Genomic DNA, 17,533 nt, shown 5'->3' with positions numbered 1-17,533 from the left:
TTCGGGGACACCTGGGTGGCTCAGTCAGTTAAGTGTCTGCCTTTGGCTTTGGTCACGATCCCAGGGTCCTGGGATTGAGCCCTGCATTGGGCTTTCTGCTCAGTGGGGAGCCTGCTTCTTCCTCTCCCTCTCGAGCTGTTTCCCCCTCTTGTGCTCTCTCTTTCTGTCAAATAAATAAATAAAATCTTTTTTTTTTTTGCTTTCTTCATTGCCACCATCCAGAATTGATAATGTTCTGGGGGATACCTGGCTGGCTTAGTTGGGGGAGCATGTGACTCTTGATCTCAGGGTTGTGAGTTTGAGCCCCATGTTGGGTGTAGGGATTACTTAAAAATAAAATCTTAAAAAAAATTGTTCCCACCATGCCCAAGCCCAAAAGCTTACACTATTTTAAAACTGCAAATATCCCTAGGATTTATGGCTGAGCCAATTAGCTTGCTTTCCTCCTGAGAGTTTCTCCACAGAGAAAATAACTTTCTTTTGTGGAAATGAGGAAGAGAGAGAATGGAGAAGTGTGGGGAAGCATATGGTTCAGGTGAGTTGAGTAAATACGTTATCCTTGTTTTATGAATGGGCAGTGTGATTCAATGTGCTCAGACTAGCAAGCTGACAAGGAGCAAAGCCATCATATCATGTTTCCCGTGTAAATGAGGGATGTTGGAAATTACCACTAAATTCCCTTCTAACACACCGTGAGCCCAATTTGCTGAGCTTCTGCAGCAAAGCCAGGAAGCCTTAAGTGTGCATTGTGGTTCTGATACTTACCGTTTACGACTAATGAGCATTGCCGTTCACTGGACATGGGTGTCAGGTATCCTGCTGCATTGTCTCACTTCACTACCTCTCCCCGCAAGCCCACTGGGAAGTTCTATGTACCTCTTGTTATGTATGAAGAAATTGGGCCTCGAGATTACAAAGCTGCTATATGCAAGAACTGCGATTTGAAAGCAGGTCTGTTCCACTCTGAAATTCATATTCTTTGCAGGGGCGCCTGGGTGGCTCGGTTGGTTAAATGTCTGACTCTTGATTTCAGTTCAGATCATGATCTCAGGGTCATGAGATCGAGCCTTGCGCCAGGCTCCAAGCTCAGCATGGAGTCTGCTTGAGATTCTCTCCCCCTCTCTCTGCTGCTCTCCCTGCCCCCACTGATGCTATCTCTAAATAAATAAATGAAATCCTTTTTAAAAATTCATATTCTTTGCCATGTAGCACATCAACACAGAGGGGAAATGGCATGAAATCAGCGGTGAGCTCCTTAACTGAATTTAAAAGACTGTAGGCAAAGTCCATCTGACTCCAGAGAATTCCTTACTGTGATTAGATACCATCTCCCTCACAGGGTTGTTTTGGGATTAAAGAAACCTGTATAAAGGCCCCAGCATAGTGCATGGCGCATAGTAGGTACCACGTAACTGGTAACTGATGCGGAAGTGGTGTAGGACAGTGTTTAGGAATCATGCTCTGGAGTGAGACTGCCTGGGTCCAGTCACCCCTTCTCCACTTATTAGCTGTATGACCTTGGGCAAGTCACAGAACCTCCCTGAGCTTAAATTTCCTCATGTTTAAAATAGGGATAATAGGGCTCTTGGGTGGCTCAGTTGGTTAAGAGTCTGTCTTTGGCTCTGGTCATGATCCTGGGGTCTTGGAAACGAGTTCCACATCAGGCTCCTTGCACACTTCTACCTCTACGCTTCCCCCTGCTTGTGCTCTCTCTCTCTCTCTCTCACTGTCTCTCTCAAGTAAATAAAATCTTTAAAAAAATAAAATGGGGATAATAACTCATCTATTCCAAAAATTAAATAAAGTGATCCACATAAAGGACAACATAAAGGACCTGGCTAGTTGTCATCATCAAGAAATTGTGACTGCGTTTATTATCACATGAGTACTTTTTCTGTCCCCATTTGTGCTGCTTTTGCTCCAGGTGCAAAGACCATGTTGGGAGTTGGGGTGAGTGACCCATGGGGAAGGAGGTGAATGCCCCCATTTCCTCAGGGCCCTTCACACTGAGTAAGCGTCTCTGTATTAGGAGGAGGCCTCCAAGAAGCCTGCTGGACCCATTGTCTCCTCGTTTTCTATCAGCTCAGCTTCTCTCCTGTGCTTTGGGTAAGGGAGCTGACAAACGCAGGAGGAGAGCAGCGTAGGGCCCTGAAGTGGAGAGGGGAGGGAGGGAGAGGGGTGCGAGGAGAGTGTGGGTTCCCGTCAGGTGGAATGGAGACTCATGCACCCTGTGCTGTCTGTTGGATCCCAGGACAATTGGTGGTTTCTGCATTTACATTCCAGTGTGGGTGGCATGGGGCCAGGGACTCCAGGCTCACTGTTATGGAAGGCAAGACGGGAAGGTGGAGGGCGTTATCTTGTTTGTTCCAAGGGTCTGAGGAGCAGAACAGATTGTCTAGAGGTTTTGTGTTCTTTCCCTGGGACGAAGCGTCTAACGCCTCCAGGTTGTCCAAGGTCAGTGGAGGTGAGAGGGTGCAAGAGGTATGGAGTAGAAAGGCCTGCTCCTTTCAGGGAGGACCTCTCTCCTCCTGTCGAGGGCCCACGTCACTGGGGCTGATGGACCTGCCTAGAGATGAGTGACCAGCCAGGGTCTCCAGCCAGCTGAGGTGGCCCCCTCTCCTGGGCACAAATGAATAAGAAACCACCAGACCTTAGGCCCCCGGTCACTGCCCACCCTCAGGATTTCCCAAGGCACTCCTGGGACATCATCTTGGGCTTTGAGGATTGAGTTTAATTTTGAGGGTTTTTATGTTGTCTTTTTCTTTTGTAATGCTAGAAATAGAAGCTGTTTATACTCTTCAGTCAGAGTGAGGGAAAAGATTGTGTTTGGCACAATGGCTACAACAATGGAGAACTCAGGATCTGACACGTAGCAGTTATTCAATAAATATTTGTTGGATGGATGAATGAAGTTCATACAGAGGGAAAAAGACTTGCAGGGGGAAAAACACACACACACACACACACACACACACACACACACACAACAAAACCCTAAAATGCTGTTATGGGCTATAGATAGGATTAGTGGTTGTTTTTATATTTTCTCTATCCTCCAGAGCTTTGTATTGTGGTAATAAGATTATTATAATAACAGGTAATTATGACCAAAAGGAAATTAGAGCCAAAATTAAGGGGGTCATTTTCTTATGAAGCAGAAGCCTGCTTATAGAACGAGCAGCTCAGCTGTGGGAACCAAGGCCTGTGGGGGAGGGTCACATTTTTATATCCCTTTCACCTCTGTCCCTTCTCTTCAAAAAGACCTAAATCGCTCCCTGCCCCCAGTGAGTGCATGCCAATCCCCTTCTGCCCCAGACGAAACAGTGCCCAATCTAACATCCTGCCACAATTCTCGAGAGCGAAGATTTTGTAATAGGTAAGACAGGAGGCTTTAGAAGAGACAAATTATTTGAATGCTATAAAATATACTGTTAATTTTGAAGCGATCTCCTCATCTCTCACACACACATATTTATTTATTTATTCCCCAAAAAGTATTTTCTCCTGATTTTAACATTGGGTTGAGAACTTGATAAAGTTTACAGTGAGCAGCCTTCTTACTGTCATCTGGCACGTCGGAAGGATTGACTGTTGTCCCACCAGGGATAGATTAGATTTAGGGAAATCCCCTCCCAGGCCTCCCTGTTCTTTTATGAGGAGTTGGTCCTAAAATATTTGCCCATTATCTTCTAAGCCCATCACCCTCCAGGCTCAAATAAAGCCTGCAGAGGGAGTGGGGGAGCAGTGGCCACTTGAGGATCAGGCCGGAAGAGCCTGGCTCCTGTGCTATCTGGTGACAAGATTCAGAGATGAGATGGGACGGCCCTCACCCTCTCCTGAGACCTGCTTGCAGACTCCCCAGGGTGTTACGGTTGCTATGGTGACATAGGCACAACCAGAAACAAAGGTGTTAATTTAAGAAGAACCTCACCTTTCCTTTAAACCACTCAGAAACTGGCTTAGACACAGGGTCAGGTTGAGGTACTTGAACCTTTGGGCTTGACAATTCCCAATGTGGGAGATTCCGGGAATGCAGCTGCTGGGAGATTGGGGTTTTATTCCAGGCTCTGCCAAGAACGTACTGGGTGACTCTCCTCAAGTTACTTTGCTTCTTTGGGAAAGAGTTTCCTCATTTTGTTCCTGCAAAATGGGAACAACGATCCTCACTTCATAGGGTTGTTACAGAGATGAGCCGTGATAAGGTAAGTGAGGGGACCTGACCTAGGGGGGTGCTCGATCATTTTAACCCCAGCCCTCCTTCTTTCACCACAAAGAAGCAGGACAGTGCCAAGTGCACTCAAGGTTGTCCACTGCTGCACCGATCTATGCTAAGGGCCTCCACGCATACCACCTGAGCCAGGGCTTTTAATGAATGCCAGGCGAACTCCAGCTCGGCTCTGACCGCCCAGGAGCTCTGAGTCACGTTTCACGCAGGATTTCTTGCAGGAGCATTTTGGGAAGGACTTGCGCTGCCCCCGGTAAGTGGGGCACACCCTGGTGTTTGGGAGTTGGTGGCGGTGGTTGCATTTTGTTGTTGGTTTGTTTGTTTTAAAATATCCACATCCTGTCCCACAGCTGGGGCATAAAATCAAGCTTTAGTTGTGGGATTTTTGTTTACTTTATTCACTGGCTGGGCTGCTCAGGAGTTTAATGGAGGTCAGTGCCTTTATGTTGCTTGGATTCTGCGAAGAGACTCCAGCAGTTCCTAGCTACTAAATCTGCTGGTGTGAAAAAAGGAACTTAGAAAGAAAGATTGACCTATACGGTCTGGCTGCTTTTAGGATAAATTCATTTTTGTTTTGCCTAAAAAACAATAACAACACACTTGTAAATGTTTATGTGTTTCTGTTTTGCACAGGCAGCTTTGGCAATGGGAATTTTTGGTAGAAAAAATAATTAGAGAAATAAATGTGGCAGCTCTCACAGCTGCAAATCATTGATTCAGCTCCACTTGGGGAGGGAGGGAGAAGAAGAAGAAAAGAGAAAACAAAAAAGAAAAAAAAGACAAAAAGGAAAAAAAAGGTGATGAGCTTTATTGCCAGAGGATGGCTGTCTGTCAGTTCCCATGAAGTCTTCCTCACATCCTTTCTCTCAGAACACTTCAGAGGTCCTGAGAATATTTGATTTGTAGAGGCTGAGAGCAGACAAAATAGAGCAGCTCAAAACTATCTTTCAAAATTTAGTAACTAACATGGTATGCTATGCATGATAAACCCAATATATGTTCATTAAAGAGAACTGAGAACATATCGAAAACGAGAAAGGGAGGGGCACCTGGGTGGCTCAGTCGGTTAAGTATCTGCCTTTGGCTCAGGTCATGATCTTGGGGGGGGGTCCTGGAATCGAGCCCCACGTCGGGCTTCCTGCTCAGCGGGGAGTTTGCCTCTCCCTCTCCCTCTGCCGCTTATGCTCTCTCTCAAATAAATAAATAAAATCTTAAAAAAAAAAAAAGAAAAAAGAAGAAAGGGGAAGAATTCCTGGTCATCCAAACACAACTATTGTTGACATTTTTGTGTACTTTCTAGCAATCTTTTTGCTTTACATGTGTTTCCTCGTTTGCTTCTCATAGATGTAATGATGGGGTGTGGACGCTTCTGCGCTCTGCATCTCTCACATAACAGATAATAGCATTTATGGAAGCCTTGCCATGTGCCAGGTACTGTCCGCCACTACTCAGTATCCCTCAACCGCCTGACATCCGCACCTGTCCGTCATCAGCCCCAGCTACATAAATGTGGTTAAGTTCCTGTCTGTTTCTTTGGTATCACCTTGTGTGAGAACAGCTGGTTGATGTTTTAGCCAGTTTGAAGGGTATTTGAGGAGGATCTTACTTCAAATGAGCTATACGATATGAAATCTTCACCATGGGAAGCCTCAGGTGTGTGTGTAGGGGGGCGTGGCTCAGATTTTTGTTTCTACCCCGGGTGGGGGCGAGTACTGTGACTCTTCTTTCTGAAGAGTTTACTAACTTCAGACATTTACAGTTTTAAAAGTTTGCTATAACTTTTGGATGGGTTCAGTATATTTCAAAATAATCATAATTTTTCCCCAGGGGGTCCATGTAAGAAATTATACATGACCTAATGCCCTCTGAAGGCATTGATTCAATGTCAGGAAGATTTTTTTAAAAAAGAGAACTTTAGAAGAGTCTAACGTGTCAGAATATGATCTTGTTTGAAATCCAAAGAGGAGATATGTAATGAGACTTTTCATGGCAATTGGCCAAGAGAGGCACTTTTCCAAGGGGACCTGGGCAGGTGTCCAGCCTAGGGATGTCAAAACACCCAACTTGATAAGCATTCAGCCTTCAGAGCAATGAAACTGAGGTACAAATAGAGACATCTATGATACGAAATGGGAGAGACAGGCATTGGATTAAGTTGTTATGGACATATAAAACCAACAGTGATGTCCAGTAGGCTTACCCCAAAATTCCTGTGGACAGACACTCCAAGATATAATAATGAATCTGCTTCTCCCATGACAACTCTATGTAATAATGATTCGAGTAAGACATGAAGATGTATTCATATATATTCCAACCCATAGGACAACAAATGTGTGTATAAAAACATTGTTTTTCACCAAGTTGAAAATTATTAGAGGTCTGCTTGACTCATTACAACTCTAAACATTAATTTTCAAATAGCTTCTATTACATTTAATGATTCTCCTGAGAAATTTCATATAAAGCAGCTTGAAATGATAATAAGGACTGCACTTTAACACTTCTCTAAAACTTAGTAAGAAATGCTAGTGGCTCGTGATATGGATACCATTATTATCCTTATTTTATAGAGATGGGTCAGGACTAGGGGGAGGCAAGTGAATTTCCTGGAGTACAAAATTTAAGGAGGCACCCACTCTCAGGCTCCTTAAGTTTTATCAAGCGTACAAGTGAGTGCTATTCAAAGGCTGAGCTTGCTGAGAAGATAGCATGTTAGGGGCCTGGGGAGAAATTTAGTTTGGTTGCAGCAAAGCTGGTATATGGGGAAGTGGCATGGCATGGGGATGGAGGAAAGCCACAACTGAACTATTAAGGGTTATAAGTGCAAGGTTTAGCACTTTCTGCTCCTGTAGGAGCAGAGGAATCACTGGGAAATGGCTAAGTAATTAGCAAGTTTTTTCTGGCATGGAGGAAGAGGATGAAGCAGGGTGGGAATGTTTGCCATGTTCCGGGTGGCTCAGGATGAGACCAGAACTAAGGTAAAACAGTAGAGATAAGGAAAAATGTACTACTTTAAGCAAAGGGTTGCCAGGACTTGGTGGGGGTCCTATTGGTCATAGCTGAAGAATTTTCTGGTTTGGACCGCTGAGCACGTTATTGTTTTCCAGTCCCAAACCAGAGTGCTCATTGCTGTGTGTTGAGGGTCTCACCCCCTTCCATGCCTTGCGCTGAGGACAACAGAGAAGTTGTGTCTTTGTATCCTGGACCCAGGGTCAAAGAAAGGGGGCATCCAAGGTCAGGGAATCCACATACACTTGGCCTTTTCTTATACATTCAGGGCAGAGGAGCGTCAGGTCAGTCTGGAAAGGGCTTCCCAGATGGTGGCTGTTGGAGCAGGGAGTAGGCAGAGAGTGAGAAGGACTCCTTCTGTATACCTCCACCAAACTGCCGAGAGCGGAGCAAGTGAGCTGAGCTAGGGCTCGGCGTGAGCATGGAAGAATGCCACTAGCCCTGAGTTAATTGAAGAATGTCCAGACAGTAGAAGAATGACTGAATCCCTCTCTCCCCTTTCAAGTGCCCTACCTTGTGGGTCAGCCTGAGCCAAGGCTCTGTTCCAAGGGGCTCTCAGGAGCAGGAAAGGCCATCTGAGGCCTGAAGTTAAAAGATCCACTAAGGTGAGTGCTGTAGGTTTGACAGGTAATATTTCTCCCATTTTACAGATGATCATATTCAGGCCTAGGGAGACTAACTTGTTCAAGGTCCTCCAGGCAGCAGGGCCTAAAGCCAATAATGACAAGTCCATCTCTGGTGGTAGGTACGCTGGGTAGGCATTGTTCTCAGCATCATTTTTTTCTTTCAAGTTTGATTGGAATATGATTGATATGTAACATTGTACTAATCTAAGATATACAAAATAATTGTTTGATGTCTCTATATATTATGAAATGATCACCACAGTAAGTTCGGGTAACATCCATCACCTCACATAGTTACAATTTCTTTTTCCTTGTGATGAGAACTTTTAAGATGTACTCTCTTAGCAACTTTCAAATACACAATATAGTATTATTAATTATAGTCACCATGCTGTACGTTATAACCCCCGGACTTACTTATCTTATAACTGGAAGTTTATACCTTTTTTTTTAAAAGTAGGCTCCACGGGGTGCCTGGGTGGCACAGCGGTTAAGCGTCTGCCTTCGGCTCAGGGCGTGATCCCGGCGTTATGGGATCGAGCCCCACATCAGGCTCCTCAGCTATGAGCCTGCTTCTTCCTCTCCCACTCCCCCTGCTTGTGTTCCCTCTCTTGCTGGCTGTCTCTCTCTCTGTCGAATAAATAAATAAAAATCTTTAAAAAAAAATAAAGTAGGCTCCATGCCTAGCGTGGAGTCCAATGTGGGGCTCAAGACCTGAGCTGAGATCAAGAATCGAGCTGAGGGGGCGCCTGGGTGGCTCAGTCGTTAAGCGTCTGCCTTCGGCTCAGGGCGTGATCCCGGCATTCTGGGATCGAGCCCCACATCAGGCTCCTCCGCTGGGAGCCTGCTTCTTCCTCTCCCACTCCCCCTGCTTGTGTTCCCTCTCTCGCTGGCTGTCTCTGTCTCTGTCGAATAAATAAATAAAATCTTAAAAAAAAAAAAAAGAATCGAGCTGAGATCAAGAATCGGATGCTTAACTGAGTCACCCAGGTGCCCCAGAAGTTTATACCTTTTGACCGTCTTCACCGATTTCGTTGATCCACTGCTTCTGGCAATCATCAGTCTGTTCTCTGTTTCAGTGAGTTCAGTTTCTTAGATTCCACAAACAAGTGAGATCATACTGTATTTATCTTTCTCTGCCTGACTTATTTCACTTAGCATAATGCCCTCAATGTCCAGCCACGTTGTCATAAGTGACAGGATTTCTTTGTTTTTTATGGTTGAATAATATTCACGTTTTCTTCAGCCATCCGTCAGTGGACACTTAGGTTGTTTCTGTGGCTTCGCTCTTGTAAATAAGGCTGCACTGACCATGAGTTTGCAGATATTTTTGAGATGGTGATTTTGTGTCCTGGTTTTCAGCATCTTATTTGAATCATGTCATCCCTGTGACATTGGCCCTTGCGTTAGCCCCAATTTACAGATGGGGACACCAAGATACAGAGAGCTTAAGTAACCTGCTCAGGGTTACAAATCATATGTATAGTGCTGAAATCCAAATCCAGGCAGTCTGACGTCAGAGCGGGCAACCATGTTGCTCCTTTGACTTCAACAGCAGCAAAGTCTTGTCTTTTCAATATATTAACAGTCAGTTCTTGGCATACAGATGTCAAATGTGATGCCAGTAATTTTGTATATAAGGGATTTCAAGGGATTTGCATACCTCTGGGGAGCTCATTTCAGCTACATTGTAGGAAATAAATTGCTGGAGTTTAGTGTCTTAAATTCAGATCACAAGCACAGTATTAGCAGTATTCATCTTATTAAATGAACTTCTGTTTCCTGGAATTTGTTGGCATTCCCATTCACATAGAGATAGGCTGGAATGGTTCACTGAGAAAGTGTAAGTATACTTCTAATGCAACTTTCTTAGTTATAAAAACTTTAGAGATGAAGTCAGTGGGTAAGCAGTTTGAATTTTAGAACCCCTAAAAACAAGGCATTCTTTTATTTGCCCCACTATAGAGTCATTATGTCACTCCCTTCCCAGTCTAGTGCTAATAAGACACACAAAGATTGGACAAAGAATTGGCATTTAGTGGACAGAGAGTTTTTGGCAGGGAAGTTTGCATGGCCCAGAATATTGGAAAATGACACTGCCTTTCATCTACTTTTAGGATTGAGATTGAATCCTGTGGTAGACTGACTGAAAAAAAAAAAAAAAAGCCTGCAGTTCTTCAAGTATTTTGCAGTGTGTCTTTATCAGCCATTAAGAGATGGAGTCTTTTTCCCTATCCGTTGAATCTGGGTTGTCTTCTGACTTGGTTTGGCCGGTAGAATGGGGCAGAGGAGATGGTATGTCAGTTCTAAGCCTAAGGTCCTGCACACCTCCACTCCTCTCTTGCTCTTCTGCCTTCGGTGTGAGAACAATACTGAACTAACCTGCTGGGAGAGGGGACACTGTGGAGCAGGGCTGAGTCGTCATCCCAGCTGAGGGCATCCTAGATCAGCCATTTCCAGCAGGCTTTCCAGCTGGTGGCAGACACATGAGCAAGCCCAGCTGACATCACCCGAGCCCATTTCAGATCAGCATAGTTGTTCAGCCAGCCCTGAAATGCACGAGAAACAATATGTGGTTGTGATTTTAAGCCACTAATTGTTGGGGTGGCTTGTTATGCAGCATTATCAATGGCAATAGGTAAATGATAAATATACCAAAGGCAGATCTCATCAGTGATGCAGGAAGTCTGTTCCCTTCCAACATGCTCTCTCCCCTATGTCCCTGCTTACTTCTTTTGCATTTGCTTCCAATAGTGGCTGCAGCTCCGCCCAGACCTGCAGAAGTCAGGCCATGAGTTACCTACTTGGCCAATTCTTATATTACAAATGTATAGAGGAAACCACATTCATGCTCCCCTGGCCCAGAAAAACAAGTCACCGACATGGAAGAAATCCAGACCTTTCTCCCTATTCCCATGTTTATATTTTATTCCATTTCTGCTCAATTCCCAACCCTGGCTCCACTTCCGGTTTAGAGAGGGCTATAGCAGAGAGCTTAGAATCAAGAAACCTGGAGTTGCACAGATCTGGATTTAAACTCTGGCTCTGCTGCTTACTAGCCATGTGTCCTTGGAAATGTCCCTTAACTCGTTGAGCCTCAGTTTCTTTGTACTAAAAATGGGGATGATACTCTATCTCTAGGGTTACTGTGAGGATTAAGTGAAGTATGTATTTAGGACATATTAAGTGCTCAATAAATAGTAATTTTGACTAATTGGCTGATTACCCGACCCGTTCTCTCCAGTTCCTACCTTGGGGCTCCCTTTCAGAACTCTGGTTCGCATTCATACTGCCCGCTCCCCCCACACAGTATTCCCAGGGAACCTGGTCACTTAGGACCCGAGCCCAGTCTCCAGTCCCTGTGAGCCCCCCGGGCTAATGTACTGGTGTGCCCTGGTACAGATTCACTCTGGAATGGCACAGAATGTAGTCAAAGCCTTTTTGCAAGTGGGTCAGTGGGCAAGCCTGCCTCCCCCAAGCCCCCAAGCTCTGCTGACCCCTTGCTATTATTTTCACATGATGCAATGTTCCCTCTCCTCTTTGGAGCGGTATTAAGTTTCCTTCCATTCCCATACACTTCAGAGACTGCTGCCCCTCTCACATTTCAGACGCTGACCTGCTCCTTTGCACTTTTCCCCTCTGCTTGTCTGGAGACCTGCATAATGAAATTCAGACAGCAGTGACTGCTGGGCTCTGTCGAACTTCCCCTCAGTATGGGTGACGAGGACTGGGCTGCTAGGCCTTGCAGGGAGCGTGCTCCTCCGATGGCCTAGACGTAAACTGGGGCCAGAGCGAGCCTGGTGGCTTCATTTCTTATTGTCAGATCAGAGGTTCCTTGCTCTGAGGAGAAAGGCAAACACTTTTGATCTGACTGTGGGGGGAGGGGCAAGGCGGAGGATACATGCGATATATAAAATGAAACAAGCTTTCCAAAAACAACAAGGCTGAATCATAATAACTTACATTTGTGGAGCACTGTAGCTTGGAAAGGGCTTTTCACACTGGGTGTCTCATTCCATTCTCACAGCAGCCCTGGGAGGCGGGCGGGACAAGGATTAACATCCCTGTGTAACCATGAGGTCACACGGCAAGTTGGGTGACAGAGTCCCAGCCCACACGCAGGTCTGTGGACCCCACACCCAGTGCTCCAGCCTCTGTTTTATGCTGTCTTCTCTCTTGCATTTCACGCCATGACTTAGGCCCAACATTTGTAAAACTTTCCCGTAGAAACATCCCTGACACCAGAGGGGAATGAACATCCTAGAAATGCAAAATTACTACCAGATTCTGTGTTTTGTTTTAAAAAAAATTCATTCAAACGATGAATTCTAATTCAATAATTATGTCATATTTATATTAAATATAGTTTTATAGTCTTAATATACAAGTAAGGTTTTATTGTAGCTTCTTTCAGACAAAATATTCCAGGAACATGGCTTTGCTTAACCCCTGGTAACTTCAGGGGTTTGTGGCTCCAGGTTCTAGATGCTTTCAACCAGTGGGCAAGACGAGTGTGCAGCACACACTCCTATAACCACAGCAACCACCTGAAGAAATGCTTTATTTTAGCCCCGACCCCTGGTAAGGATGTTATTTTTTAATTGACATGGTTGGCTGGGTCTTCCTTTAAACCATCTGCCGCCAGCATTCCATCCTGTGTTGACAATGGAAAGACACATGTTTGTAAGGTATGTTTAGCATCTGAGAGGCTGAAGGAATGAGCTTTCGGGCATTGCCAGATGCACTGAGTGTGTGTGCAGAGCAGAATACACACGCGCTCGGCAGGAACCAAAACTGGGGAGCAAGCCCGGCCAAACAGCTCTAGCTGTGTGGCGCCCCGTTGAAGGGGCTGAACGTGAGGTTTAGGCCTTTGGAGTTGTTGTAAGCTCTGTGTAGTACCTTCCATCACCCTTTGGGCAACTCTTTGTAGACAGAGTCTTGAAGAGGGATCCCACACGCTCTTCTCCACTCCCTGCAAGAGTCGGAGGATCTCTAAATCATGACTCGGAGTCCAGAGGGCTCTGCTGGCTCCGGCTAGCCTTGCCAACCTTGCTCATGGGCTGTTGACTTCAGAAAGGCCTCTGGGTGCCCATGATCTGCACAGGTCGTAGGGACTACGGCAGAGCGCTCGTCAGAACAGATGAGATGTAGCCCCGAAGTCGGACGTGGGGAGACTATGGTGAGAGCTGATTCCTTTGGTGGGGGTTAAGCAAATAGGAATATATTCAAAGTGGTCTTGCAGTTAATTGGTTGCAACCATGGACTTGAGATTTGCTGAAGGAAGGAAAGAAGAACGATCTCAATAGCTAGCATGGACACATGCTTCTCCTGTGCCAAGCACTACTCTAAGCATCTTAAATGCATTAGCTCATTTACAAGGTAAGTGCAATTATGATCATCCCCTTTTCACTAGTAGGAACACTAAAGCACAGAGAGGGTAAGCCACTGGCCCAAAGCTAATGGTTCATATGTAGCAGAGCTGGGATTTCAACCCAGGGACTCCATGCTTTTAATCATACTACGCGGCCTCTCACTGCTGGCACAATGCACCCAAGAATAATAGTAACAGAACCTTCTTTAGTCCTATTTATGCCAAGCACTGTGCTCAGTGCTTGACACACTATCTCCCACAATCCTTAAAACATTCCTGGAGAGAAAGTCCTGTCATTACTTCCATTTTCCAAATGAGGAATCTGAGGCTTAGAGATGTTAGCTTGCCAGACGTGACATAGCTAGTGAATGACTCGAAAGCCCATGCTGTTAATCGTTTTATTTTACTGCCTTCCGTGTAAACTGCATACACTGTAAATAGCGCAAAACAAATGAAACCGTTTTGCAAAGAATCTCCTTTGTATTCTGGACACTAAATAGGTACAAATTCATTTCCAAGAAAATAATATCAGATTTGAGATCTGGGAGGCAGGCAATATGTTGAAAAGCAAAGGACCCCATAGGTTCACATCCTATCTTTGGTGCTCACCTTCCAGCCTCAGTTTCCTCATTTATAAGGTGGTGGTGATGGCAAAACCTAGCTGTGGGGATTACATGGTAAGGCATATGCGGTGCTGTTATTATCTATTATATATAAGGTGGGCCTTTTTGTTTTTGCATTACAGTTCTCTCTTGGTGTTTTATATTCTAAGGATTCTGACAAGTATATAATGGCATGTGTCTACCATTCTAGTACCATCAAGAGTAGTTTTAGGGCTCTAAAAATCCTCTGTGCTCTACCTATTTATCCCTCCCTCACCCCTCCCAACCCCTAGCAATCACTGATCTTTTTAATGTCGCCATAGTTTTACCTTTTCCGGAGTGTCATGTAGTAGGTCTCACACAGTACGTAGCCTTTTCAGATTGGCTTCTTTCACTTACAATATACACTTAAGTTTCCTCTATGTCATTTCACCACTTCATAGTTCATTTCTTTTCAGGGCTGAATAATGTTCCATTATCTGGATCATTATAGTTTATGTATTTATCTATTCTTTCCCAAATCAGTGCAGCTTTTATTGCATCTTTAAAATATCACAAATAAATCTGTAATATCATCTGGCATCTTGCTGCTTCTGTAGCTGGACAACCTAGATGTTACTACCAGCCTGCTGAAACGATCCTTTCTCAGAAGCATAGATATCTAAGCATCCCCCAAATTTTCTGCTATCCTTGTCTTCAGCTGTTGCGGCGTGCTGAATCAAAGCAGCTGAGTTTGATGCAAGTTCAATGTTATTTCCTTCAAGCACTAACTCATCTTTCTGGGCTTGAGATACTGAACAAGCCATACCTGGCCTCATCTGAACTCTGCGGATGTATTTTTCACCCAGGAAATTTTGGGTTTCAACAAGAGAAACATTCTCCTGAATAACAACATTGATGGGGAAGTGAGCACACACAGACCTCATCTGGTAGGGGAAGCCCAGCGGAACGCCCTTGATCATGATCTGTACGTGACTACAGATAGTGCGGACAGGAGCCCGTTCTTTCCTAGTTCCCCACCATTTGTCAGCTCGCCGCCTCTTCTTTTTCTTTCCAAGGAGACTGAGCTCTACGTTGATGTGATTGAAGTCCCCTCGCAGGGTTCCTCTGGGGCCCTTCACAATAACAGTGGGTCCCTTCAGAGTGAAATCCACATCTGTTGGGATGTTGACAGTCCGATTGCTGAGAATGGCCTTCATTCCTCCAGTAGCTGCGGCAAAGAGCTATAGTTTATTTATTAAGGTGGGTTTTTTTTTTTTAGCCCAACTCTTCATTTTATAGAAGAGAAAACTGAATCCTAGAGAAGTTAGGACAACTTGCTCAAGTCCCATAACTAGTTGGTGATGGAGTCGTAACTCAAAAGTAACTCTCCAATCTCCCGTCCAGCACTTTTGGCTACTTTACTGGGCTGAGTTTCTGACACTTTCTAGAGTTTGTGTTTTAGGATCTCCTCTTGTTACTTGCATCCATTTGCTAAACTACTACTTCTCTTGTATTTGTGGAATTAGAGGTCAAAAAGAGTTTGCATGAGGCAAATGCACGTTCTCTACAAATGTCTGGTGGTTTAAGAGCTTCCGTTTCCTTCCTCATGTAGAAGTTTTAAAAGGACAGCTAAAAAGTAGCAAAATTGGCAGAGGGATTTTTAATATCCTCTGTCTTCTGCTCATCTTTGGAGGACATGCCACGAAATGATGTGAACTGGTAGACAAGGAAAGCATAGTAGGGATTTTTCGGGTAGTCTTGTCTGTTGTGAGGGCGGGTGTGGTGTAGTGAGAAGAGGGAATAACTAAAAAAGAAATCCCATAGAGATCAAAGGAAAGCCCTATACTTCGGTTCAAAAAAGCAACCGTACCAGATGCAGCGTATGGTAGAATATTCCACACAAAAAGGGCCTTGGGGTTTTAGTTGTATAAAATCAATAGGAAACAGTATTGCTATGGGGTTGTCTAAAAAGCTATTGCGCTCTTAGAGGGCAATAACGGGGCTGCTTACTAGTCCTGAGCCTGTCACAAACTGACTGAGAGACTCATGTTTTTTAAATGTCGAAGAGTGAAGAATGTTGTAACCTGTCTGTATTCTGTATTTAAGTACAGATGTACGAGAAGGCCTATTTGTGAATGTCGTATCTAAACCATGTAGTGGGGCACCTGGGTGGCTCAGTTGCTGCCTTCAACTCAAGTCGTGATCTAAGGGTCCTGGGATGGAGTCCCTCATCGGGCTCCCTGCTCAGGGGAGAGCCTGCTTCTCCCTCTCCCTCTGACCCTCCTCCCGCTTCTGCTTGCTCTCTCTCTGTCTCAAATAAATGGATAAAATCTTAAAAAAAAAAATAAACCATGTACTGACAAGCTGAAACATGACCAGAGGGTGCTGACTGGGCAGTGGGCACTGGAAAGGAACCCACCTTTGTGGGGGGCTTCTAAGTACCAGGCACTGGGCTAGGGCTTTATCTACATGGTCTCAGTGCATCCTCACACCAACTCTGAAATATAGTTCTTATTAATCTCATCTACATGTTTTTAGAGGAAGAAGCTTACCCAAGATCACTCCCCTTGAAAGGGACAGGGCTGGCTCCTAACACCATGTTCTTCCCACTACCAGGAAAGTGAAAGCTCTTAAAAACCCTATCATAAGTGGACAGCTGAAGAGACCAGGCACACACAGCTTTCCAAATATATTGGAAATATTGTCAAGTGGAACAGGGAGCTAGATTTATTCCTCTTTGGTCCCAGAGAAAATTAGAGCCAGAAGATAAGTGTTACAGGGAAGCACATAGGAAGTTAATGTCAGGAAGAACTTTCTAGCAGAGGATGGTTCAGTAACTGATCCAGCTGCCTTAACTCATCCCACGTGCCTCCTCCCTGGAGGGGCATTCAAGGAGAAGCAGACTGGCCAATTGTCAGGGGTGTTCTTCATTCACTCAACCAGTATTTAATAAGTAGCTATGATGTGTTATCACTCTTTTAGAACTTGAAGATTCAGCAATGAACAAAACAGAACAAAAATACTTGTATTCTTGCCTTAATAGGGTTTACATTGCAATGGAATATGGTGGTAGAGGGCATTGCAGCATTCTCTGGTCTATTCATCTAGTGGACCCCCCAAGACACCAGTTATAGATGGTCATCTGTACCTGCCAGTGTCCCCTCAGCTTGTACCACTGCTGAGCATGCTGGCTCAACCTCTAATTTCCAAATCCTATGAATCTTTGCTAAGGGCACTCCGTGGTCACTGGAGCCCATTCCACCTGTATGCTAGAGGTGGTGAAGGAATTGACATTCCCCCAGCAGCTGTCACCCAATGACTGATGGGATAAAAACTGTGGTCTTCTTGTCTCTCAGTTGGGATAACTCTGACACAGCGTTCATGGTGCTTCCCTGAGTTCCTCAGCAGAGTGATGCTCCAGTTGTCCACAGTGGAACCTTGCTTGATTGGTTCTTTCTTGTCTCTATCTCGTTTCCCATTGCCTGACTCATGGTCCCTGGAACTACTTCCCAAATAAACCACGCGCACTTGAATTCTTGCCTCAAAGGCTGCTTCTGGGGGATCCCAAAGTAAGGCAATCTTTATGATTCTTGAACACTGGCTGAATGTCAAGGGATTTGAATTTTCATCATGGCTCTTAGCTCTGTGTAAGTCACTAACTGTCCTAGCTCCTCATATTATCACATGTAAAATAAGAGCATCAGACTAGATGAAA

The 17,533-nt window shown here is 44.8% G+C and overlaps 1 protein-coding gene across 1 annotated transcript; it reads right to left on the bottom strand.

Annotated features, from left to right (window-relative positions):
• Positions 1-14,444: 14,444 nt before the first annotated feature.
• On the bottom strand, positions 14,445-15,035 carry LOC103663144 (60S ribosomal protein L9-like). The gene has a single exon (XM_040626592.1). It carries the CDS (start codon positions 15,033-15,035, stop codon positions 14,445-14,447), a length of 591 nt encoding a protein of 196 aa, XP_040482526.1.
• Between the last annotated feature and the right edge of the window lie 2,498 nt (positions 15,036-17,533).

This window comes from Ursus maritimus, unplaced genomic scaffold (genome assembly GCF_017311325.1).
Source record: "Ursus maritimus isolate PB19 unplaced genomic scaffold, ASM1731132v1 scaffold_12, whole genome shotgun sequence".
Classification (NCBI taxonomy): Eukaryota; Metazoa; Chordata; class Mammalia; order Carnivora; family Ursidae; genus Ursus; species Ursus maritimus.
This window is presented reverse-complemented; position numbering and strand designations above follow the sequence as displayed.